The sequence below is a fragment of the Protomyctophum parallelum genome, assembly GCF_964188405.1.
Source record: "Protomyctophum parallelum genome assembly, chromosome: 15".
Classification (NCBI taxonomy): domain Eukaryota; kingdom Metazoa; phylum Chordata; class Actinopteri; order Myctophiformes; family Myctophidae; genus Protomyctophum; species Protomyctophum parallelum.
Window position 1 is genome coordinate 15248006 of NC_139710.1, and position 27600 is coordinate 15275605.

At 44.2% G+C, this 27600-nt stretch overlaps 1 protein-coding gene across 4 annotated transcripts in view; it reads right to left on the minus strand.

Moving 5' to 3' along the window:
* Positions 1–93: 93 nt before the first annotated feature.
* pde4d (phosphodiesterase 4D, cAMP-specific) overlaps positions 94–27600 on the minus strand; it is a gene marked incomplete at its 5' end in the record, with an annotated part of 235055 nt that continues 207548 nt past the window's right edge. For all 4 annotated transcript variants that reach the window (XM_083784492.1, XM_083784495.1, XM_083784493.1 and 1 more), the window contains 10 exons: positions 94–4458; positions 5519–5701; positions 6885–7007; positions 7669–7823; positions 11958–12057; positions 13392–13556; positions 13807–13905; positions 14378–14553; positions 15360–15453; positions 26851–26963. In XM_083784492.1, the coding sequence (XP_083640618.1) occupies positions 3976–4458; positions 5519–5701; positions 6885–7007; positions 7669–7823; positions 11958–12057; positions 13392–13556; positions 13807–13905; positions 14378–14553; positions 15360–15453; positions 26851–26963 (1691 nt within the window). In that variant the 3' untranslated portion in view covers positions 94–3975. The remainder of the gene's footprint in view (positions 4459–5518; positions 5702–6884; positions 7008–7668; positions 7824–11957; positions 12058–13391; positions 13557–13806; positions 13906–14377; positions 14554–15359; positions 15454–26850; positions 26964–27600) is intronic.

Consider the following 27600-nt stretch of genomic DNA (forward strand, 5'->3'; position numbering starts at 1 on the left):
GCCTTGATATCCCCCCCAACCCTTTTTTGTTTCATCATTAGCATCACAAATGTATTATACAGGTCTACATTATTATCCAGAAACAACAGAGTAGACAGAATCAACCCATGCTTTTATTTAACCCATTGCATATAAAAACTTTTTTTTCATTAGTTTATTCTTTTTTTTTTTACATAAGGTTGTATGATCTACAGTGCTATCCAATAGACTGCAATTAACAAGGAATCCATTAAAATAACTTTTTAATTGTCCTGTGAAACTTCCAGACAAGTTGGCATTCTAAAGACATAACCCAAAAAAGAATTGTCCAGAAGACTTTTTTTTTTTTTAAGTTACAGTTTGTGAATTCCTTTCATACCATAAAAAAATAGAACACATAATGAGAAAAGAACCCACTGTTTCCGTTGGTCCAGGGCTGTTTAGAATCTACAGTATGTGTCAAAATGAGAGTCCCAATCATGGGACAATGATGCACACACCTCACCCCCACTATCCCGTGACTATATAAATATTAACCCTCTCCTATCCAGGCAAAAATATGTCAGTGGTTCTAGATATATTGCAAGTAATATGAGTAGTAGTGCGGGCCAACACACTGTCAGTATTTCAGCCATAATTAATGCAGCAGTGGCTGAACATGCAGATGTGTCTCCAAGCCTGGGTGCTTCATAGGCTGTGTGGTCAACACTCATCAAGACCCCCATCAATGTTTACAGATCTGTTACAATCAGACAGTTGTTGTTTGCATTGCAATAATCCTACACAGCAAAATCCTCAGTGTTATTTTATCCATTTGTAACTCGGAGAGTGTACAATGTTAGGGTCCATTTGGTTTCATTTGTACACTTTCAAAGAGTAAAACTTGATACACTGAGGATTTTAATGTGTACTCATCGGGTGCAAGGAACATATTGCCATATTGTTTGCACCCACCTGGTTTGTTTTGTATCTCTGAGTGTAGTGGCAGGGGTATAGAAATGTGTTGTACAAACCAGGGCCACTGTAGGCCACGCACCACTCAAGTGGAAAATCTTTGACTTGGGATTGAACCGAATCCGTACAAATACTGCATTCAATGTGGCAAAAATGACATTGTGAACATCACTGATACCCTGTCCATTTCTGATATGCAAACTAAAACTATGTTTGGCCAAAAAATAAAAAGGCAATATTTTCCCTTCCAGCAGGCGGTCCCTGCTGACAACGGATCAGGACAACCCAAGTCAACAGATTCCCCTACTGTAAATGCAGCAAAAGAGGAGATCTAGAAAGCAAAAGGAACCAAAATTAAATGACATGCGCTGAATTTAAGGCACAGCCCATGGGCCAAGGAACAGCTACCTTTAAAAAAAACAATTTGGCTTTCCCCTCTCTTGACTTGAGCTAGCTCTCGTAAGCAACATGTCAATGGATCATTAATTTACACTGAAGAAGCATGTGTATAATAAACATTCTCTCAACAAGAGGTAAATAATACAGCCACACCATCACCATAAGGGATGATAAGAGTCAATCATTTACAACAAACAGCATCATGATGGTGATAACAATAATAATAATAATAATATAGTGTATATACAGCACAATAAATACATGTTTGTAAACAGCAATAAAACCAGAAATCTGTATTATAGGTAAGGGCATTGGGTGAGGATGAAAACAGAAAAAAGGAAAAAATAAAAATGTGGCACCAAAACAAAAATAATTTAATAAAAATATTAAATAAATGTGTTGGAATGACACCAAGCACTCCATAAAAAGCCAAGTTTCAAGTTGGGTTTTCCTCGCTTCTAATATTTGTTTGTTTCCCAATAGTTAATGTACATAAAGGGGCTTAAGGGGGGGTGGGGGAGTATATTGGGGTATTCTAACCAGCCAGCCTGTACTGTCTATGCTACAAATACAATTACCCGGTACATAGTTTACTGTAACACATTTCAATGGAAAAGGAGACACAATCAAATAGAAAAATAGAGCAATAAATAACAGCAAAAAGGAAAAAAGGCGACTTGGCAGAGCATTTCTGTGAGTTGTGTATGTGTATGTGTATGCGTGTGTGTGTGCGTGTGCATGCGTGTGTGCATGGGAGAGTACATATTACAGACATTCCACTGTAATTTACAGTGGCACTGTGTGACCATATCAGTGCATTAAAGTATCTACGTAGGTACGTATAGTCTACTTCTTGTCAGACTGCTACGCAACAGAGCTGATTGTCTTGGTTTCTTCAGTGAAATACAAATAAAATCAATTTGACTTAGCAATAGCATTGTTTAAAGAAACATTTACTGTGATGTTATTTTATGCGTGCGTGCATGGCCATGGGTTGCGTGCGTGTCTCACACACACACACACACACACACACACTTATGTAGTGCAATTCAAACTATGATGGGACTCTAAGATAAGCAGTAGAGTGGATTTGGAAATACAATAAAACATATAAAGTTATATCGTTTTTGTGTGTCATAACAGGGCACCAGCTAGAATTTAAACCAAATGATAATAAAGATTGTTCATAGAACTACTATAATAATTTTCTAATGACGTTTAACACCATTACCACCCCTGTACACTATGAACAGTATCCAATTGTTTAACAAAAAGGTGCTTCTCAACTACAAAGCAGTGCATTGTCTCAAAATATGCTCAGGAGAACCACAGGCAATAATATTAAAACTTAAAAGGCTTTATCCACATCGATTAAGAAATTAATAGACAGAGCGATAAACACAAGACGAACAACTTTCAATCTTCGGTGAAAAAACCTTGCTGAAAGAACTGTTGAATTAATTGAGGTGACACAATGACCAACGATGGGCACAGTAGCATGAGAAGTTATAAAATTAATGCTATTTTGATAAAAGGTAATAGCCAGGGCGAACAAACACTTAATACTCCTAATACAATCCAGCTGTGAAGATACTCCCCTAGAAACACTGAAAATGTGACACATTTCTCCTCAGTGGTTCGGTAATGATTTCCAAATGTCAAAAGTTGCTTCGTTCCCTCATCTCGTTCATAATAAAAGAAAGCCTAGGATAGTTAGCAAAAGTAACATCTAGAAAATATCTCCTTTTAACTTATAGTACAATACAAAAAAATTTAAAGAGGTCTAAGGACAGCGTCATGGCTGTTAAGATTTTGAACCTTTTCTTTTATGTGTTGTTTTTAAAGGAAGACTTCCACATTGGACTCAAAAAGTGTCTCAAAAAGTCACACGGTGCATTGCACCCCACTGTGCTGCAGCTTTCGTCTCCACACCGTCAGGTGTTCATGCAGGCAACAGTTTAACACTTTTCTTAATTCACTGTGGAGAGGAAAGGACACAGAGACAGATTCTCCTTGAACACGGCGGCAGCCACTTGTGTAGAATGGGCACTTGATTAAAAAACGTTAAAAAATTAAATAAAAATAAAAAACACTAACAGAAAACACTGAGAACTTCAGACAAGGCTCGAAAGGAAGTTAAGGAACATGGGATGAGGAGAGAAAGAGAGCGGGGGCAGGGGATGATGTGAACAGCATCAGGTCATCTGAACTGAACACTTCCATATGCACTACATAAGTTCATAAAGAGAACACATTAAAGTCACACACACACACACACACACACACACACACACACACACACACACACACACACACACACACACAACGGGAAATGGAAAGTAATTTTCCTGAGTGCAAAAAAGTAATACAATAAAAAATCTTGTAGAAGTACCAGGGGTGGTGGTGGGCATGTCCAAACAAGGCTGACTGACTTTAAATGATGTGAGCAGACTTTGGAACAACAAACAAACAAATTGATTAAAAAAAACACACACACACACACACACACACACCCCACACACACAGACTCCAACCCCCCCCCCCCCCCCCCCCCCCCAAACAAAGAAAATAAAAGTAAATCTATAAATAATCATCTTTCATCATTACTAAGAGAAACAGTTAATTGGTTGCCGTCCATTACTGCTATGTGTCGGCAGATTTCTCCTCCTCCTCCTGCGCCTCCTGCTCCTCCTCGACACCGTGTTGCGAGCAGGGAGACTCTGCCTCTACCTCTACCTCCTCTTCCCCCACCTGTTCATCCAGAGGGACCTCTGTTGATTCAGAGTCCTGTGTGCAGAGCGTTTTAGAGTCACTACAGCTGTTCTCCTCCTCCTCCTCCTCCTCCTCCTCCTCTTCCTCCTCTTCCTCCGGCTGGCTGCCGCTGTCCTTCTCCGTGTCCGACTCCCCGTCCTCCTCCAGGGTGAGCTCAAACTGGAACTTGTCCCCGCCAGGGGGGCGGCTGCCGTCCTCTGGCTCGTCCAGGGCAGGAGAGGGGCTCTGGGGGATGGTGCTTTGGTACCACTCCCTGTTGTCCTCCAATGTGTCCAAGATGTCCTGGGCGTCTGGATGGACCAGGTCAGCCCACGTCTCCCACAGAGGGTGGACAATGTAGTCTATGAAGCCCACCTACAGACAGTGGAAAATTTAATAACGGTAAAGAGCTTTTCACACTAGGAGCGACTGACGCGCCTAGAAAGTGCATCTCCTAGTCTCGCGTAGCCAGACGATCAGAGATTGCCACCTACTGGTACATCTGATGACATGTACTGTACATCTGACCTACCGCAACCGCCTCCAGCGCGAAACGTTATATTGTGACGTTTTGGAGAAATTCAGTAGGCTGCATTCTGTGTTGATCATGGCTACTGTTTTGACAGCGGTGACGTGCGTTGTCCGACATTACAAACCCTAACTCTAAACCTAACCTCAGTCTTAACCGGCCACGTAAGTCCCCTAGCCTCATATCAGTTTTAACCGGCCACATAAGACCCCTAGCCTCATATCAGTTTTAACCGGCCACATAAGTCCCCTAGCCTCATCAGTGTTACCGGCCACATCAGTCCCCTAGCCTCATATCAGTGTTAACCGGCCACATAAGACCCCTAGCCTCATATCAGTTTTAACCGGCCACATAAGTCCCCTAGCCTCATCAGTGTTACCGGCCACATCAGTCCCCTAGCCTCATATCAGTGTTAACCGGCCACATCAGTCCCCTAGCCTCATATCAGTGTTAACCGGCCACATCAGTCCCCTAGCCTCATATCAGTGTTAACCGGCCACATCAGTCCCCTAGCCTCATATCAGTGTTAACCGGCCACATCAGTCCCCTAGCCTCATATCAGTGTTAACCGGCCACATCAGTCCCCTAGCCTCATATCAGTGTTAACCGGCCACATCAGTCCCCTAGCCTCATATCAGTGTTAACCGGCCACGTAGTCAGTTGACAAGACAACGTGCGTCGTCTCTGGCAGCTGTGATCAACCGCACAGAAAGCAGCCTACCGCGATCTGGTAGGTCAGTACACGCCTGTACATCTGTGTTTTCTAATGAGGCATTGTGTTTATCACACATGAGTAACCGCAGTTTGACTCTGCAGAGCCAAGTGAGAACGCAGGCATTGTCGCGCTCCCCGTGTGTGTGTGTGTGTGTGTGTGTGTGTGTGTGTGTGTGTGTGTGTGTGTTTTACCTGGGTCTTCTCTACTGAGGCATTGTGTTTGTCACACATAGGGCTGATCTCCATGCCTCTCTCCCTCTCTCGGTCTCCCTGGACGAAGAACTCCTCCATGATGCGATCCGTCCACTGGCGGTACAGCTGGAGAGGCTTGGTGGGGTTGCTCAGGTCTGCACAGTGCACCATGTTCTGGAGAACCTGAACATACCACGTTGAAGACACCCCGCAAGTTCTTAAAACACAGCTAGGACATTCATTTTGTATATGTTTTATATATGCAGGACAACACAATTCTAATTTCTAGTACAAATCGAAAGTTCCTGTTTCAAATTTTAAAGGAAGGCTTGAAGTAATAATAACCAGTAAGACACCTGAGGGCGAGAAGTGACCTTGCCCTAAAAGGGCGAGGTCGCATGCACGCATCTGCCTGGGTGACAGCTGACTGCTGGGCAAGCGCTGGTGCTTTGGCATGGGGGTAAGATCTTAATTTTCGGGCCTGTTGAGAACTCTAGTTTTCGCCGGCTGCGGGGCGTGGCTGTACTAATAACTTTGGGGCAGGCCCGTCTAGAGTTTCAATGGACAGGTATCAGTCTATATATCAGGTATCATCAGGGATCTCCATCCCTGATGATTTCACGTGATGTCACGTGCTCCATCCCTCATGATGTTACGTGATGTCGAGAAATGCACAATTCCAATTCCATAGTTAACTGCGACCTTCGGTCACAATAATGATAATGACCAGTAAGATGCCTTGAGGGCGAGAAGCAACGGCGAGGTCGCAGGCATGCATCAGCCTGTTTGCTGCACCAGTGCTGGCGCTTTGGCATGGGGGTTCAGATCAACATATGGATTGAATTCTGTACTGGCCATATATGGAGCGTGTCTTGAGTGTACAGGGTTTGATGAGGTCAGATCAACATATGGAATGTCAGAACAGGAAGGATGGGTGGGGAAGAATCAACATATGGAATGTCAGAACAGGTCAGCTCCATATATGGAGATCTAAGGGTTTGAGGTCAGATGTAGAGTTGCTGGCCGGCTCCATGCATATATGCAGATTTAGTCTTCTCCATGTATGGTTATTCAGGGTTAGATGAGGTCAGTGTCGTGATCTTCATATATGGAGATGGCCATATATGGTAGTGTGACGTGTCACAAGGCGTGATGTCACAAGGTGTGACCGTATATGGAGGTGTGATGTCACATAATAATAAACTCTGCAGTGTTTGAAGCTTTTAGAACAATCATCCAGGAGATTTATGTTCTATGTATTTTTTATGCACTGCGGGCTAGTGGTGGATAACACAGCGCAATTAAATGTCACATGTACCCCTCAAACAATATCTGCATATCAAACTTCCCCTTTTAAGAGACTGACCTGTATTCTGTCTGAATAGTTGTCCAGCAGCAGGACCCCAGAGCTGGTCACCTTCTTGGTCTCAACCATTGTCTTCAGATCAGCCAGTAGATTCATGTGCTTGGACATGTCAGTTGCTAGGACCTTGAAACCACAGACCAGGACAAAGCAATCAATACACAAAGGAGAAGAAACCCAAATAAAGGAAAATAATGACTACCAGTAATTATATATAGAGCTACTGCGTATAATAAGAGCACAAGTTCCCATTAATCATACTCGAGATGAGGCTGGTGTTCAAAACAAATATGAGGCCTGGAAGTCGGAAAAACCTCCGACAGTTGACATGTGGCTAAAGGAGCTGGGAGCAGTGCTGCATTTGGAGAAAATTTGATTTACCCTGTCAAAAAGGGAACCCTTATTTCAAAAAATCTGGTCACCCATTATTGAGATGCTTGTTATGTTGATTGAATTCAATATTGTTCTGCCCCGTAATGTCATCTAATTAATGTATAGAATTTTTGATATGTAATGTGTATACTGTATGCATGTTCATATAATGGGTGTCTATGTGGGTACACATGTATACATGTATGTTTTGTTTTCCATTTGAGAAATGTTTTCTAGAATTGATTGTGATCTTGTTTCTGTCCTCGGAGCGTTGTATAGTCATCAGCCATGTCAGTTATTATTTTATTGTTTTTATTTTATTTGTTCTTTGATGGTTATGTACCAGCACATCGTTAAATACTGATAAACATTTAACGTTGCCAGAAAGCGGGTCATTGATGCTGCATCGACTTACGATGTCAATGGTCATCTTGCGCAGTGATTGTCGTTGTTTTTTGGTCAAGTTCTGGAAGATGTCACAGTTCTCCTCCTGCAGTAGCTTGAAGCCTACTGCCAAATGGTGGTTCTCCAACACGGACGAGTCATTGTACATCAACGCCAACTCAGAGTCTGGATGGAGGAAACACAAATACATATTAATACATATTCTCTGCTGGTTGTGTTTAGTAGTTGGATTATGAGCCGACCACCCAAGGTTCTCCAGTCAAAGAGAGGGTTGTGACACCAAGGTACATTTAACAAGTCAGCTTTATTTCTCCGTGAAACCGTGGTTTCTATAAACAAGGTAAAGAAAGGGAATACATTAGCAAACTAGTATTAAACAATACAGGACCATAAAAATGCAGACTAGTATTAAACAATACGGGACCATATAAATGACAAGTAAATCAAATATAGCTCAGAACATATGGCAACAGGATGGGTGTGTACAGTATATACACGTACAGATAGTACTCACTGGGCATTTATACACTAGGACATATGTGAACAATTGTATGGCAAGTACTCAACATTATGGCAAAGTGATCAACAGAATACATCAAGGGCTTACATTGGTCAAGGACGCACGGCTGCAGAGAAGTGAGGTGTTGTAGGGTACTCAGTGAGGTGTTGTAGGGTACTCAGTGAGAGCTGCAGGTTCTGCATGGCGTGTTGCCTGTGTGACGGCTGGAGACTGAGTGAGGAGTGTGGGGTGAGTTGCTGGTTATATAGGTCACACCTAAACTGTGATTGGGCGGTGTGAGTGGTGTTGAGTGAGTGGTGTGATGGCAAACAGGTGTCTCATTATGGATGCAGGGAATGGGGAATGTCCACCGGAGGCTGCCATTCAGAGAGCATGCAGATAATTCACAACAGCCGCCCCCACGGTAGCTCAGCTACTGTGAATAGAGAGAATTGTCTTTGCTGTCGAGGTGGCAGTGAGTGTAGTGCAGGGACAACCGGTGTAGTGTACTGGGATGGACACAAAATGTTCAGTTGTTAGTTCGGGGTCGGTCTTTGTGCCCCGTGGGACACAAGCTTGGGGCTGGTGAGGAGAAGCATTCAGCCGCCCGTGTTGACCAGATCTTCAGGCTGGATAGGAGCGGAACTGGCCGCCCCAGTCAGGAACGAAGGACGAGGCAGGTACGGAGGGCGACCAGGTGGTCGGGACCACCCAGGGGACCACGGCCGTTGTAGGGCTGACCCAAAAAAATCGATTAATCGATGTTCAATCGATATGCACGGGAATCGATTTTTAAATCATTAAAAAAAAGCGTCCGCTTTTGGTCCGCGAGACGGCCCCATTTGGTCCGCGAGGAGTGCTCGCGGACCAGGAAGTGCGGCAGCAGGCACTAGGGCAGGAGGTGCAGCAGAAGGCACCAGGGCAGGAGGTGCAGCACAAGGCACCAGGGCAGGAGGTGCGGAACGAGGCACCAGGGCAGGAGGTGCGGAACGAGGCACCAGGGCAGGAGGTGCGGCACGAGGCACCAGGGCAGGAGGTGCGGCAGGAGGCACCAGGGCAGGAGGTGCAGCAGAAGGCACCAGGGCAGGAGGTGCAGCAGAAGGCACCAGGGCAGGAGGTGCAACAGAAGGCACCAGGGCAGGAGGTGCAGCAGAAGGCACCAGGGCAGGAGGTGCAGCAGAAGGCACCAGGGCAGGAGGTGCAGCAGAAGGCACCAGGGCAGGAGGTGCAGCAGAAGGCACCAGGGCAGGAGGTGCAGCAGAAGGCACCAGGGCAGGAGGTGCAGCAGAAGGCACCAGGGCAGGAGGTGCAGCAGAAGGCACCAGGGCAGGAGGTGCGGCAGGAGGCACCAGGGCAGGAGGTGCGGCAGGAGGCACCAGGGCAGGAGGTGCGGCAGAAGGCACCAGGGCAGGAGGTGCAGCAGAAGGCACCAGGGCAGGAGGTGCAGCAGAAGGCACCAGGGCAGGAGGTGCGGCAGGAGGCACCAGGGCAGGAGGTGCAGCAGAAGGCACCAGGGCAGGAGGTGCGGCAGGAGGCACCAGGGCAGGAGGTGCAGCAGAAGGCACCAGGGCAGGAGGTGCGGCAGAAGGCACCAGGGCAGGAGGTGCGGCACGAGGCACCAGGGCAGGAGGTGCGGCAGGAGGCACCAGGGCAGGAGGTGCGGCACGAGGCACCAGGGCAGGAGGTGCGGCAGGAGGCACCAGGGCAGGAGGTGCGGCAGGAGGCACCAGGGCAGGAGGTGCGGCAGGAGGCACCAGGGCAGGAGAGGCTGGAACAGGTGGAGGAATTCGGTGTGAATGCACCACCTGAACTGGGCATATGACCATTATCTGCTTCTGTGCAGTTAGGTGGTAATCCTGGGGAGGTGCTCCCCCTTGTTCTCCATGTTGGAGCTGATTACACACCATCCATGTGCTGATGTGTTTTAACAATGTTCGTCGTTCCCTCTCTCCTATCAAACTCCATCATTCTGCTCTTCATGAGTTCCAGTTGATCGTTGTCCTCAGTTTCAGCTTCATTGCTTCTACCATCCTTGATGTCGTTACAGTTTGTGTCAGTTCTCAGACATGGTCGAAGGTGAGCTTTAAATGGTTGGATATGTATTAATTATTAAATATTTATATTGGGAGGAAAGACGTATACATGTACCCTGTTTGTTCTATCAATTTAGCCATTATGCTGTCTTTTGAGGAGAATGATGTGCATACAATAGCGTGGACATATGCATTAGAATGAGATGCAGCTTTAAATGACTTTGTTTCTGCTGTTGTACTTATCAGTCTAGCAGAGCTGATTGGAAATAAAGCACCAGCATGTTTTCCACTGAGAGAGGTTTCCCAAAGTTGGGTCATTCAAAGGTCCTCTGACAGTACTTAGATTTTCCATTAAGATGCATTTAATAGTCTTGGCCACAGTGGAGAGAAAAAAGATCCTGCTCTGTGGCTGACAGAAGATCAGTCTGGTGGTTCCTAACTGGGATGACTCATACTGCATTTACTGCTGGGATTCCCCATCTGGGTTTATGGGAGGTACAGTACTATATGCGAGTGTGCATGTGTATAAGATATCCCCAAATTTCAATGTTATTATGGTACTGGTAATAATGGGCCTAGAATGGCCCTTTAAGACAAAAATGTTCTTCAACGTTCTCGCTGTGCCTGCCTACAGTATGTGGTGTAGACCTGCTGCACAGATATAAACATCTATAGGAGTATGTGGTTATTAGAGTTTGCCCATTTGGTGGCCTCTGAAAATATCTCCCCTGAATCAAAGGTTCTGTTAGAGTGGTGGCAGTCCATATATCTTTGTCCCAGTCAGACACACCATTAGTCAGACACCCTCCCCAAACCCTAACCTAATCCTAACCTCACAGGAAGCCACAGGTTATTATTAACCCACAGCACGGATAGTAGTAACCCGCCACGCATGTCAGGAGCCACGGGTGATTTTTAACCCGTCGCACGGGTGATTTTTAATCCACAGCACGGGTGATTTTTAACCCGTCGCACAGGTGATTTTTAATCCACACTACAGCACGGGTGATTTTTTACCCGTTGCACGGGTTTGTCTGAATAATGACTGTAGGACTGTTGGTATGTCTAACCAACGTATGCACATGTACATCTGTACCATGTACAGTATATACCGTACTATATATGTTGAACATTACTTGCAGCAGTCTGGCAGATTCTGCCGAACCAACATTTCACTGCTCATACACGTACTATGAAAATGTGACAAATAAAGTATTTGAATCATTTAATTGTAATAATAACAGAACACACCCTCACCTTTTCTGTCATGTCAAGGTCCAAATGAAAATAAATAAATTAAGCACTAAATTGATCCTCATTTTAAAACAAGCTGGTCAGTTCTTAGCAAGTGATCACATTTGTAATGCCGGCACTTGAGCAAACAGCAGCTACAGTATATAATATGACTCGATCTAGTGATGTAGATGTAGATCTGGCTTTTGCACAAAATGTTCGCCCCCAGAATAGGGACTCTAGGGCTCAGGTGGTTAAACTGCCTGTGTAATTACTTCAGTTACTCTCTGAACATTTGAAATGCAGACCCATTCCATTGGTGTATCAACTCTTGTGTGTGTGCGTGCATGTGCATGTGCATGTGCATGTGCATGTGCATGTGCATGTGCGTGTGCGTGTGCGTGTGCGTGTGCGTGTGCATGTGCGTGTGCATGTGCATGTGCGTGTGCATGTGCGTGTGCATGTGCATGTGCGTGTGTGCGTGCACATGTGTGACTGACGTAGCTGCTATCTCTGGACTATATTTAGGCTCACTGGTGTTGATGAGGAACTGGTTGGAGACTCCTGGGTGGTCCACGTCATGAATTGCACTGGCAAAGATGGCAGCTAGGATCTCCAGGTCTGTGAACACAGCCTGGAATAAAGACACAGGAGGGCAGAGGAGAAGGGTCATTGATCGGACAATAAATGACAACAATGCCTCAGAACCTGAGAGCCATTGATTGGGGCTTTGAGCTGCAGTTTATTCGAAACTCAGGGGTGGATTCACAAAGAACGGATTGTACCCGCTAATGGTCAAATTTCGTCCCTGTTATCTCCCCCGACTTAAGTTCTTATTATACTGCACTAATGATAATACCAGCTGAAACAAGCCCATGTTTTGCAGTTGAATGCAGTGTGACCTAATTTTCCTTAATGGTGGTCTTAGTTTGCACTGCACTATTTATTCATGTGTCCAAAACTGTTACTTTTCAGAAAACAGAAAAAAATGACCCGTGTTCCAATAGATCCAGTGTCATTATGATGTAGTCACAAGCGCTTTTGAATACCTTTCATTGGTCAAATAGTTATAAAACCCACAGACCAAAAGACCACGTTCACTTTTATATACTTAGGGGTGCCCAAAAGGTCGATTGCAATCTACCAGTAGATCACAAAGGCTGTGCAGGTAGACGATAATGATAAATAATAATTAAAATATATAAAAAATATATATTTATAAATACAAATCACAAAACTCCTCCTCTTTTTACCATCTGCCACTTGAGTTAAGGTGACTTGATTGATTGACTCGAAGATTATAGCAAAAGCCTGAAAATGGACAATGCCAGTAATCAAAATTATTCTTATTAGAACCAATGGGCAATTTGACACTGCCTGTAAAAGCAGAGGGGCATTACTTTCAAAGTTGTTCAATTGTGACAGACAGTGCTTACAATTATGCATGTTGGGAAGCCGTGCAATTGTGCACATCTGTTGTACTTTCCTACGGCCAGCCACTGCCACCATTACCAGAGTTTCAAAGCAGGACAGTGATTAACTGCTACATGAGACAAAAATATTACTAGTACAAAATACATGGGGAGCATTAATGATATTGTATGCTGCTTAAAGTGTGAGGGGAGTTAGAATTAGACAATGTATGTGTATGTACAGTATGTATGTATGTATGTATGTAATGTATTTAATTTGATGTGCAAAGAGCACCGGAGCACATATACAGTACCGGTAGATGCTTTTTGCTTGGCAGCGTGTTTAGGGGTGCATTTACCCTGTGGTACCATCATTTCACCCTGTGCGTTTGTGCGTGCGTGCGTGCCTGCGGTTAACATGCGCTAAGATTTGATGGGCTGGAAGTGAACAAGCACTTATGCGCTGCCTGGGACCAGCGTTTTAAAGGACGCCCCTCCTACTCGGTACGAACAGAAGAGCCTGGTCATTTTCCAAAGACCTTGCCATGAGGCTCACCTCGAGGGCAGGGGTTGATAGCAGCACGTGAGTGGACTGGGTGACGTCAGCAGCATGCATGTTGTTGTGGTATGCCACGTCCCCATGGTAGTGGTCCTCTAAGGTCATCAGGTATGTGATAAAGGTGTCAAGTGGAATTTTAAATGTTTTCAACAAATCTCTTTCCTGTGGAGTTGGTAGAACATAAACAGAGGTTAGATTCTGAGTAAGATTCAGAATAAAACGAATCATTGCCTAAACATTTATACTCTCCCATACGACGCTGTCAGTCACACACAAAAAAATGGCAGATCTACAAGCTCATAATGGGTCACATCGCGATGCGATGCGTTGCGAGTATAAATCAAGCTTAAGATTCAGTCAAAGCTCTGGGAATCACAAGAAAAATAATATAATGGTCCGGTCTAATGATTACCTGGAATATTGTGTACATCATGACCGTCAGTGGCCGGTTGCCAGAGAACTCTGTGACTTTGAAAACGTTAAGGCCCCATTTATTCACATCCTCCATTTCCTGATAGTAGAAAAAAGTAGAAAACAAAACATATTCAATCTTATCGCATTGAGACCTGGAAGGCTTCTGTGTCACCTTAGCTTTTATCCACTTTAACCATTATTTTAAAGTCTAGCTGTTGAAAATAGCAGATCTACAAGCTCATAGTGCAGCACCGAGTGCTACGTTACGAGGATCTTGTAGATTTGCTGAAACCTTCTAAAACCAAACCTAAGGTTTCTGAAAACCTTCAAATTCTTATTAAAAAATATCTAATAAGACACAGAGGTAGCATCGGGTTTACAATGGGTTTGGGTTAATGTTACTTAGATTCCTCCTCCTTCACTCTCAGTCCCCAATACATCATACTTTACCATACCTTTGAAAGCTATCTGCCCTATCATCCCATCCCACCCGGGTCGAGGGACCCTCAGGGTCTGTAACTCTGTAATGAAACATGTGAGAACCTCTGCTGTAAGGCCACACAACAAACCTTAGCAAGTTCGTCCTCGGTTTCCGTCTTGACTCCGAAGCGGGCGATGTTGGAGTTGGTGAGACTGGAGGAATGCTGTAGCTTCTTCACCCCCTGGATCTGCGACATGGGTTTGTTCTTCTTCTCCTTGTCCTTTTGGGTTTGTGGGGTAGGCATCTCCACCTCGTGCTGCTTGTCTGGGGAACAGAAACAAAACAGTAGAAAAACAAGAAATGATCACATACTGTAGTGATATTTGTTAGGTGAAAGAAGCTCTGGTTTCTTTATTTAGTAACAAACGCTCCTCTCAACCGGCCGGTCTCAATCATAACATTACATTACATAACATTGGGTGTCTCTAAAGATTTCTGTTACCTACTTCCTGTTACCTGTACCTGTTTCCTGGTCATGTGACCTGAGTAACCAATACATGACAGCAACGTGTGTGGCAGCCAATCAGGACTAGGTCCCAACTAGGAGCCAAAGTCGTTAAATTGGACTAATTCATGTCAGGTTTCACCTGACAAAAAAAACAATTTAGCGATGGTTTCAAACAAAATCTTTTCAGAATTACTGTTGAATCTAATATAGAAAATCCTGTGTGAAGTGAGGGGCGCTCTTATCATCGTACATCATCCATTCATTGTCAATGGGAATTTAATATAGCTATAATATAGGAGGGGCAAGAACCTCTCAAAAATGTGTTTATATCATGTAGATTAATCTTTTTATGGCCATTTTAAATGTGAACACCAGCACAGAGTTAAACTCGTTGCAGGAGAGAGTCCACATTCTGAACAAGTAAATCTGTCTCTCTCTGCCAGACTTACCCAGCCGGAATCGTACAATGGTGTTAAAAAATAGTCGAGCTACAAGCTCACAACACATTGCATCACCATGCATTGTGAGCTTGTAGGTTGTCACAATGCGTTGTGAGCTTGTAGGTTGTCACAATGCGTTGTGAGCTTGTAGGTATACATTAGGGATTTCTGTCCTCACTCACCCATGAAGTTGCTGGAAATGAACTCAGAAACCTGGTTCCCAGAACGGCTCATTTCTGACAGGTGAGTCAGCTCCCTGTTCAGCATTCTCTTGAACTAAAGCACACACACACACACACACAGATGGAGAGAGAGAGAGAGAGAGAATAGTTATATATATATATATATATATATTTGCAGCATTTACACTGTACTAGAGGTTCGGGGCGATACACGGCCCTCACACCGTGCCGCCGATCCGACCGACCCATTTGGAGCTTGGAGTTTGTTTGCATGCCATGTTTGTTTGCATGACGACACATTGAGGTTAGACAGAACACTCCATATTTGGGCGTAGCTGCATTGGGACTCCTATATGGCTGAGTCATAGTGCCCTGAGTGTGATGATGTGGTCCGCTGGCCTAGCCTGATGATCAGACTGTAGCTTTCTTGAAGCTTCAGTCTGACATTGTCTCCTGTCTGAGCGATTTCAAGGGGGAGGGGATTAGAATTTCCCTCAACCAATAGCCATTGTTGTTGTTTTTCCCTCCTTCCTCATGTGTGTTGCGATGTGTGATGACGCTGAAAACATACCTCGGTGCTGATTGGTTGTTCGACCCACCCCCACCACCGATTCTCATTGGATAATACATTTTTGTACCGAATAAATTATAGGTTTACAGCGCAACACCAGACCTGGCCGGTCCTCCCTTCATTCACATTTTTAGGGGGGCTAGCCCCCCTAAAAGCGCTGTATCTCAAAAGGTTTGAGCGCTGTCCATGGTGAGCCGTCGTGCATCCCGACGATCGTAAATCATTTGTTTGTATCGCATCGCTGAGCACATGTAACTGTTTGTAATGATAGTTAAGGGGTCTGAGCTAATGCGACTGATCACTGTGCTCACAACAAAAGCCCCCACCTCCCTGAATAACCCGGAAAGGAAACAAGGAGCGTAGAGTTAGAGCGGACGGGTATCATTCCTTAGGTGTGCTTATGCTGCCACCTAGCGGCAGCAATGAGGTTAAACAAACTTTTAAAATTCCCATTGACAATGAATGGAGAATTTTACGTCATAATGTCCGAGCACGGGTGTGATCTTTATAGGATGTGGACCCAGTGTGTACAATATATTATACAACCTGTGGTGGGCGAAATGAACAGGTATCATTATCATGAATATAAACGTTATATAGACCTTCAGAATAACATAATATAAATTAAGGGTTTTCAAAGTAAAAGGCGCATCTCCCCAGTGAGGTACCAGAAGGTTGCAGGGGAGACCTTCTGTCTATGTTGCTCTTCTGGGAATGGTCAACCTGTGGTCTAGCTAAAAGATATGCTGTCATTGGCTTTATTTGGATTTAATTTGAGGCTGTTGCGACTCCCAAAACACACCACAGTAATCATTTCCATACATTTCACCAGTGTTACTGATGAGAAAGATATGCCTAAAATTACCAACATGGCGTACATATGCCTATGAGAATGAGGGCGAGCAAACGAGCATGTAAGCTTGCATCCTTACCCTCAATCTCTAAAACATATGGACTACACAGCAAATTCATGTATACTAATTTACCCAGATGAGAAGGCTTCAAATCACAGCCATGGCAAAATGACTGCAAAACCTGAGAATTGTAATAGGATTGAAAAAATCACACCCGTGTGAACTGAGTGGTGCAACTCCCCTCTCCCCCCCCCCCCCCCCCTCTCTCTCTCTCTCTCTCTCTCTCTGTGTAATTAGCAGGCAACAGTGCAACACTATCTCGCTCTCTCTGTTTCTGGCACAACAGCGCCACTTTTGCCCCTACTGCTACTCATAGTCACATGTGAGGACATACTCTAAGGGACGGACGGACATTGCTGTTCCTTGGAGTGGTTGCACCACTCAAAAATGTATTGACCTCTTAAATAACAGCCTCTGCATTGATTACATGAATCAATCTGGCTTCATACCAAATGAATAATGTATGAGATTATTGGTCATAGAGGTCAGTATTGATCACGCAAAATAGACCACTTACTGTGCAATTGTGTATTGATATCCTATTGGATCATATCCCTTGGGCCCTGTGAACCTTTTCAGGGTGGCATTAGCACTGCACTTATAGCACTCATTAAAAAAAGTACACCGGGGAATATCATATCTCATGACTGTACCATTATCATACATCATACATAAAACAAACATTAAACATTAAAGATAAATAAATTATGCAGTAATGCAAAATCACACAGTTTGTGTCTATGAGTTGACAGTACTTCATTAGACACCCTGGAGTCGTTTCTATGTGCAATGATGTATTCCCTTTGTATTTAGGGTTTCTTCCTGGAGGCTGAACCCTTGACAGTCAAATGTGCCAATGAAAAAAACAGTAATATAGTGACATCACACTATCAGCCCCTCCCCTAACCCCTCCCCCTTTATCATACAACTACAGCTGTGGGTGCGGCTTAAGTTCAGGTGGATCTCCACCCATCACCACCCACCAGGCAAACCAGGCATACTTAATGAACTGGTGGGGGTGCCCACATAAAAACGACATTTTAACAAATACTGTACACTTTTTTTGAAAAACTTCTTCCTCCTTATATAACAATAATACCGGATGATCATGTTTTAGGGTGGAAAAAAATCATGGCACTCCATCTTTAAAGAAAGGCGCCCAAATACAGTATGCTATACTGTACTGTGCACCTAGAGGTGTAACCATACAATTTTCTGTGCAAGGAAACTACATTTGAAGCAGCATCACTTTTCCTTGTCATGGATTCAATAAAGTGTGCATTGGATGTAGAAAGCATTTCTCAGCGGCAGGGATGCTGAGAGATCCCCATAGCCACTAGCCAGTATAAAATGCTTTCCAAGTAGTGTGTCGAAATATAACCTTCAGTAAGAAACACTATTCTGTTTCTCTGGAGATGATATCAGGCCTTTTTATCGTCCCTGATTGCTGTCACACAACTGCAATATAGCAGATTGCTAACATTTAAAAAAGAATGACAGCTTAAAATCTTACCTTTATATATCCCCAGGAGACAGAAAGGAGGTAATTGGCTTCAGGCATTTTGACAAATCAACCAAACAGATCCAGGAAAATAAAAATGTAACCAGTATATACAGTATATATTATTATACAGTATACGCTGTATCTATAGAAAAAGAAACAGTTTGTGAAATAGGTAGAGCACGCGAGAGAGCCAGGCAAACGACAACAGCTCTACTCAATGAAAGCCCTCAACCTGAAGAACAGCTCGTTTCAACATAAATCGGCTGTTTAGAATCCACACAAAAGCCACCATACTCCTCCACAGTGAATGTCTGCAGGAAGGAAGCCATAGTCCTGCATCCAGAGAGGAGACTCAGGTTCTGAGAGAGGCAGGATGTAGTGAAGCTCCCCAGTCCCCAAAGATACTGTACGATGAGAGCATCATCGTGACCATACACGCTGACATGCACGTCCATACACACATGCACTTGCATACACACACACTGCTAGGGTTGTGAATAATTGATGATGCTTGCGGATGCTTGGTGCCAAATCACCAGGACAGCAAAAAGAGAGGGAGAAAAAATGAAAAGTGTCAACAGCTTCCAAACAAGGCTGGCTGCCTGGCTGTGTGCCTGCTTCTCTGTCTGACACAAGCTCCCATGTGAAGAGAGCAGGCTGTTTCACTTGCACTTTCACCACAATACCAGCAAATCAGGGCTTGGCTAGGGAGAGCAATGAGCTCATCGTGAGCTCTGATTGGCTTGGGCTACAACAGCACTGAGGTCACCTGCTGTGTGATTGGCTGGGACTAAAGTCAGTGGAAATTCCACAGAGGAGGGTTCTTGTTCTCCTTTCTTCTTCATATTCTGTGTGCATGTGTGTGTGTGTGTGTGTGTGTGTGTGTGTGTGTGTGTGTGTGTGTGTGTGTGTGTGCGCGCGCTCGCTCGCGTGCGTGCGCGCGTTCGTGCATGTACTTTTATTACTATACCTGAGGGCCAAAAGTATAGTAGAATTTGAGAAATATCTTTCTCCTGATCCTCACCAGAGAAATGTGTTTTATGATCCTCACATAGTAAAGTGCTACAAACATTGCATGTGTGTGTGCGTGTGTATGTGTATGTGTATGTGTATGTGTATGTGTGTGTGTGTGTGTGTGTGTGTGTGTGTGTGTGTGTGTGTGTGTGTGTGTGTGTGTGTGTGTGTGTGTGTGTTTCAATCTCCAGTAGACGATGCAAGTAGAGGTTAGCTCATTCCTCGTCATGCATTATTCTCATGCTGAGGTCAACTTTGCCAGAAGTGTTGTTTCTGAGAGGTGAGTCATGTTAATATCAAGGGAGGATGACTGGGTGAAGTGCCTTTTATTTGTGTTTATTTGTGTTCTGACAGCAAAAACTACTATTTGAAAAATATATATTAATGTTATTGTCACTAAAATCTCCAATCTGCCAATAGTTAGGGTCTCCTTGCAGTATCCTCACGGGCACGGCCCATTGAGAATGACTGGTCTATGACCTACAGTTACAGTATCTCTGAGGTATGTCATCAAGCTTTCAGCCCAATCAGAGCCCTGTTGACTTTGATTATGAATTATTTATATTATATATAGACGTTAACTATTTCAAAAAGTATAATTAGTAGACTGACTTTGTTGGCCCACTGAGCATGTGCACAAGAAATCTGGCACTGAGTGGTCCAGCAGTATGCGAGATTACTGTAGCGACGGACACAAAGACAGACCCTCTCACGGATGGCTAGCAACTAGGGATGCACCGATTTGGGAAATTCTTGACTGATACAGATGTTTAAAATTACAATTTAGACGATAGCCGATACTGACACCAATATGTTTATTTAGTTTTTTGTTGTTTTATGCACCGATACATCGGTGCATCACTACTAACAATGCTGTGACAAAAAAAACTCTCCAGCATCCAGTAGGAAAGGCAGGGGAGAGAGGGGAAATACCGGTCTCAGGTCAAATTGGAACCACCTGCGGGAAGGACCAAATAGCCTTACAGTGCAGGGATTGATCAGGGACCAAACATCTGTCTCTGTTTACTTCACACCTTCGCTTCTGTTGATCTATCTGGTACTGTGAGTCATTTACAGCTATGGGCTGGAGCACATGAGTCCCACATCAGAATCTGAGCAAGGCAGGCCAGCACAGGCTCAACACACATGCACACGCACGCACAGTACAGTACAGTACAGTACAGTACAGTACAGTACAGTACAGTACAGTACAGTACAGTACAGTACAGTACAGTACAGTACAGTACAGTACAGTACAGTACAGTACAGTACAGTACAGTACAGTACAGTACAGTACAGTACAGTACAGTACAGTGCAGCGTAGTGTATATGCGTCATACAATCAAGTGCTAGTTGTGTACTTTGAGTAGGAGCCAAGAAGGCCACAACATGCCCAACACACGTCACACACACACACACACACACACACACACACACACACACACACACACACACACACACACACACACACACACACACACACACACACACACACACACACACACACACACACACACACACAGAGCCATCGATAGCATGGCCATGAGGTGTGAATCACGCTATTTCGTCTAAATTGGAAAGTGTCACACCAAGCTCAACTGTGATTTGTGTGTGATTTGTTTTAGGAGAAGTGACCACAAATAACCTATCCCATAATAACGTATCCCAGCTGTATATAAAGTAGTGTGAATGTGCTGCAACACAGAGATGAGAAGGCACTGTATACCGAGTGTTATGGATGCATTTATTGACCATATTCAAGGTGGCGTATCCCATCTATTCATAAATGCACGATTGTCTCCGTACATCTGTCTGTACGTACGGCTGAAATGCACATAACTCGAGAACCGTTAGCCCCACTGACTTCAAATTCAACACATGTTCCACTCCCCCACAGGGAGTGCAGTGCCCGGTGTCGAGTCGGTCAGACCCACGGTTGTCCAGAACCGCCACAAAAGACCTCTGCTCCATATATGGAGCTGGCCTGTTCTGACATCACAAAACTCCATATTTGGGCATGCCTGACACAGAACTCCATATATAGGAATAAAGGGACACAGAGAGACAGATACAGAAGTCTCCATATATGGGCATAAAAGGGACGCAGACGGGTACAACAGGTATTGCATAGCTGGATGGGGCATGGATCTTCATCTTCCATCGTTTCCGACCCGATGCTCTACAGCCGGACACGGGACTAGTATATTAAAATTGGCTTAACCCATTCTGACCTGAGATCAGATTCATACGAGGTTTCCGCCGGACACACACTGGTCTGATGAACCCATTCTGACCTGAGATCAGATTCTAAAAAATGTCATTTGTTCTTCGATTTTTCTAAAATAGCAGACCTACAAGCTCGTATCGCGCCACTCGGTGGCGCAATACGAGCTTGTAGATCTGCTATTTTTCAATAGCTAAAGCATAACATGATGCTGACACCAAAATGGGTGCCCGTTCAGAATGGGTGAAGGGAGGACCGGCCGGCTGGCGTGGAGCACATCATCATGCTCATGTCATTATGACTCAGCTAAAACCATATAAGGAGTTCCTTAATGCAGCTACGCTCAAATATGGAGTCTGTTGTCTAGCCGCGTGGGTAAGGCGCGTATTCTGTTTTCCTTTCTGGAAGATGAGAAAGAAAGAACCTGTGTAGTATTGTCAATGTATTGTGTGATCTGTCTATGTATTGTAATGTGAAGTCATCTGCCTCTCTATCTATCTATCTATCTATCTATCTATCTATCTATCTATCTATCTATCTATCTATCTATCTGTCTATGTATTGTAATGTGATCTGTCTATGTATTGTAATGTCAAGTCATGTGTTGTGATTTGTTAGCGTGTGACTTTGTGTGTTTGACCCCCCCCCCCCCCCCCACCCCACCCCCGTGAAGTGAAGTCATGTTGTTGACATCATCAGACATGTGTGATTTTTTTTGTCTCCTGATGGGTGCAATCTATCTATCTATCTATCGATCTATATATCTATCTATCTATCTATCTATCTACAGTATGTAGGCTCTGATGTAATCTGACAGTGAGTCCCGGTTTCAATTCCCAAGCCTGGTGGACCTTTGCTGTGTCACTTCCCACTTCCCCTTTCCTATACTAATAAAGGCAGAAAGCCCCCAAAAATGTCATACAAAAATGTATACAAACTAAATAAATTGTGGGGAATGTTGAATATGTATCAATAGTGCTGACATCCCTTACTATTACCTGTGATTATTACCAATAAAATAAAATGTAATCTAAATGTAAGTGCACAGACTTGAAAGACTGGGGATTATGTTTTATGTGGGGAGATACAACATTTTGATAAACACAATGACGATGTGTGAAGTCTTGAGATACACAGACTCTGACAGCACCATTGTGTGTGTGTGTGTGTGTGTGTGTGTGTGTGTGTGTGTGTGTGTGTGTGTGTGTGTGTGTGTGCATGCATGCGTGCACGTGTGCGCATGTGCGTTTAATGAGTGAGACGGCGTCACGGCAGTCTGGCCAGGCCAGCTGTTGCCATGACAACCAGAGATAGCTGTGGTGGTGAGTGCGTGTGAGACACTACATAGTACATACTGAAAAGAAGAACATAAATATATCTTTTCACGTTTCACAAATTTCAGAGATCGGTATATGTATGCCTGCATCCGTCTATCTATGCCTTTGTCCGTCGGTCTGCATGTCTGAGTCTCTTGCAGCCTCTCTCTCTCTCGCTCTCGCCCCGTCCCCATTGTGACATCACAGTGTGTGACATCACGGCACAGGGCTGATCAGCATGCACAGCGGCACGGCAGGGCCCTGTCACGGCAGGGCCCTCTCACGGCAGGGCCCTCTCACGGCAGGGCCCTCTCACGGCAGGACCCTCTCACGGCAGGACCCTCTCACGGCAGGGCCCTCTCACGGCAGGGCCCTCTCACGGCAGGGCCCTCTCGCGGCAGGGCCCTCTCACGGCAGGGCCCTCTCACGGCAGGGCCCTCTCACGGCAGGGCCCTCTCACGGCAGGGCCCTCTCACGGCAGGGCCCTCTCGCGGCAGGGCCCTCTCGCCGGAGACGGCCGAGCATGCTCACTGCAAAAAAGATCCCTGCTGCCTGCATGACGATGCTATCATCACTAATAACACATCCATGCAACACAAACACAATCTATGTGCTCACGTACAGCTGGGTATTATAAAAGGCACTAGGGTGTGCTGCATCAAGTCACGATCATAAACACGTCCTGGACATGCAATAAGTAGATATTGTAGTACTATGGTTGTAGGCCTGTCACAATTATTACATACTCTTCTAATCGCACTTATTTGACATTTGACTTATTTGACAATTATTTTGTCATAATCGTCATAATCTTTTCCATGTTAAAAAATCACACCCATGTGAAGTGAGGGGCACTCTTATCATCGTACATCATGACGTATATTCTCCATTCATTGTCAATTATATATTATATATTGCCGATTTGCTCGTCCATATATGACATGAATTATCCATTCATTGTCAATGGGAATTTAATGTTTGTGTAAGACGGAAACAATAGCTGAATATAGGAGGGCTAGTGCCCCTCAAAGATTGCAGAACGCGTCACAAAGTGTTTTTTAAGGGGTGCAAGCCCCTTCTATAAACAGCTTTTGTCCCCACATGTCTCAATATGCCATTGACAATGAACGGAGAAATGACATCAGAATTCTGCTAAATATGACGTAAATTAAACGCCATTGACATTGCAGGGAAAATTTGCGTCATATGTAAACGAGGATATTCAGTGTTCCAATTTTAACAAGAGCATGTTTTTTTCAGTTTATTATAATAGATAAAGAATGATTGTGGTCAGACTGGTTGGTATTATTTTGTTTTAAGTATTACACAGCTCTGGTAGGGCTCAGCCCCACAGGGTAAGCTTTAAATATGTTTTAGTCAGACGAGGGCAGAGGAGCAGGAGTTTTTGCAGTGCTCGTGTCTACAAGGTTGCATTGCTCTTGCAGAGAGTTACGGCTAACTAAATGTTTCTGGGAATTCAAAATGTACAACATGGAACACTGTGACAAAGAGATCAGTCCTAAACCCGTCCCTGTTGAAGTAATGGCATCGGTCGCTATAGCCTTCTCCTCCCTATTGGCCCGACGCCTTATTCTGTTCAATTGGAAATCAGCTATTCCCCATCACATCGACGCTGGGTCGGAGATGGCACACCTAAAACTTGAGAAGCTCAAATATTCCACCAGGGGCTCCGCCTTTCTCCATGAGGTTTGGCAGCCATTTTTGGACTATTTTAAACACAAATCCCGACTGAGGATGTTCAGGTGTAGGATGGTTGTATAATAGTTGAATTACTCCTGTATAGCAAGTGACAATCTGTGTGAGAACAATGTAATGTGATGCAATATGATATGACCTTATTACCTTCATACTTTTATTTTACTACTACTGTATTTCAGTCTTTTTTATTTATTTATTTTTCTCAAGGTGTTCTTAATGTATTGTATGCTTATGTGTAGTCTAGTGGTGTATATATATGTATGTAGGTATGTCTTGTTGTGTGTAGAAAAACCAATAAAAACTATTTAATAATAATAATATGTAAACGAGCAAATCAGCAAACCAATCACAGGCAACAGGCATTCTGATTGGCCAGTATGAGATGATGCATGATGATGTATAAGATCTGATAATTCCGCTAAATATGATGTAAATTAAACATCAAAACATTAAACGCCATTGACATTGAAGGGAAAACTTACGTCATATGTAAACGAGCAAATCTAACAAATCATGCTTGACCAATAAGGGACCACCTTATGTACCTGTAGCAATGTCAAATGTCCACAAACATAAATTGATGTACAGTACTATGACAAGAGCGCCCCTCATTTCACACGGGTGTGATTGTTTTCGGGGCTCTAGCCCCTCCTATGCTCAGCTTTCCGGGTTGGTGTAAACACAAACATTGGTTTGTGATTGGCTGATCACCCCATAGCGATTTGATTGGCAAAATACACATTGAAGATTGTGATTGGCCAGAATGAGATGATGTATGATGATAAGAGCGCCCCTCATCACACGGGTCAGTAATTTCTTTACATATTTCAGTTATTAGTCACATATGTCGTGCCCTGTGCAGCAGGCAAACAGAAATGTATTCTTTATTCATATGTTACAGTGTTCAATGCCAATAACACAATTAAATGTGTCAATTGCAATTATTTGTGAGGCATTTCATTGTCAACTTAAATTTGAAATGTTGACAGCCCTACTTTCATGCCTATACAGACCAAGGGCTGAATAAATATGGGGTGAACATAATAGATGTTGGGGGTTCCGGGGACCACCAGGGGTCCAAATGGACCTGTACAGGTCTGTAACTCTGACAGTTAAAGGTCCAAATGGACCCGTACAGGTCTGTAACTCTGACAGTTAAAGATGGAGTGACACAATGTTTGTATTTGTCCCGTTTTTCACGTGTCTTATGAGGTGACAGTACTTCATTAGACACCCTGGAGTCGTTTTTATGTGCAATGGTATATTAACTTAACCAATGAAATAAACAGTAATATAGTGACATCACACTATCACTACACTATCATACAACTACAGCTGTGGGTGTGGCTTTAGTTCAGATGGATCACCACTCATCACCACCCACCAGGCAAACCAGGTATACTTAATGAACTGGTGGGCGTGTCCACATAAAAGCATGATTTTAACAAATACTGTGCACTTTTTGGAACAAGTTCTTCCTCCTTATATTATAATAATACCTGATGATCATGTTTTAGGGTGAAAAAAAATCGTGTCGCTTTTTATTACAGTATAGATTGGGGTACCACCAGAGATATATATAAAAATAAAAATAAATGAAATGAAAAAGTTTGAGAATCACTGGTGTAGATGATTAAGGAATAACTTGGGAGAGGGAGGGAGGAGGAGCAGTCCATGGATACAAATCAACCTTGTTGAATAGGTACTGTTTGCAAATGAAGAAACTACATCAATTTTGGCTAATGTGTTAATGCTGACAAAACAGATATTAAATATGCATTTCTAATAGACGTGCCATGATGGTTCAGCATTACCAACCATATCACTGCAAGGTTGCCAGTTTGATTCCTGTTGTTTTGCATGTCATTGTCTACTTAGTAGGACAAAGCAGGGGTAGTTAGTAGGCGATACTATACCCCTGCTTTGTATATATATATATATATATAGTGTGTGTGTGTGTGTGTGTGTGTGTGTGTGTGTGTGTGTGTGTGTGTGTGTGTGTGTGTGTGTGTGTGTGTGTGTGTGTGCGTGCGTGCGTGCGTGCGTTTTGTTGTTATTGTGTTATTAAAAGACAAACCAACATGTATTCCAGCTGAGTGATATAACAGGGAACTTATTGGTCTGAGATAAAGTGTCCCGGTAACTCCTGTTAACATCATTAACCACACAGCAAGGCATCACAGTGCATCTTTGGTAGCCGCAAGTTGTAAATAATAATGAGATGATTACCTTATTGGAGGCCATCTCGCTGACCGAGTGTCTGGTTTGCAGTGTCTCCAGCTGGTCCAGGCACCAGTCCAGCTCCTCCAGGGTCTCCGTGGCCAGTTTCTGGTAGGCCTCCTCTGGGGGGACGAGACAGGAGGGTAGGGGGTCAGTAAGGGCCCGCTTCAGAGGGCTAGTGGATGGTCCAGGCCCTGGGTCCCCCACCCCACATACGGCTAAGCTGGGATACCCCGAATAGACGCATGGGTGACTCTTCATACTGGACAGGTGGGGCCAGTTCTGGGGCCTGTGAGGAGGGCCTCAGCACTCACAGGCAGGCTGTGTCAAGCCTCACAAATCCGGAAGCCCAGTCACCCCAGTCCCTGTCACAGTAAAGTTCAGACAATCCTAGTAGAAGCAGTGGTGGTTCAGAGGTGGCAACCAGGCTCCTTAAATCAGCTCTGAAAGTCGCATAATGTTATAGGCTTTTGAATGTAACCTCTGTGAAAACCCCAGCAGTGAGAGAGAACAGTTTAGCTTCAGCGGACATGAAAAAGATCAGGGGCAGAAATCACCATGCACCTAAACACACTCATTGTCTCTCAGCACACACATCGCACCTTTCTTAGCCATCTAGGCGTCTAAACTTTTAAGTCCATAGTCCATGATACGCAAGTAATTCCAGTCATGTAGCAGGATGAAGAGCAGTCTGCTTAGCAGGCCCACGTCTGCCATTGGAGGAATGGAGGGAAGAGGGAGAGAGGAAAGGTAAAGAGG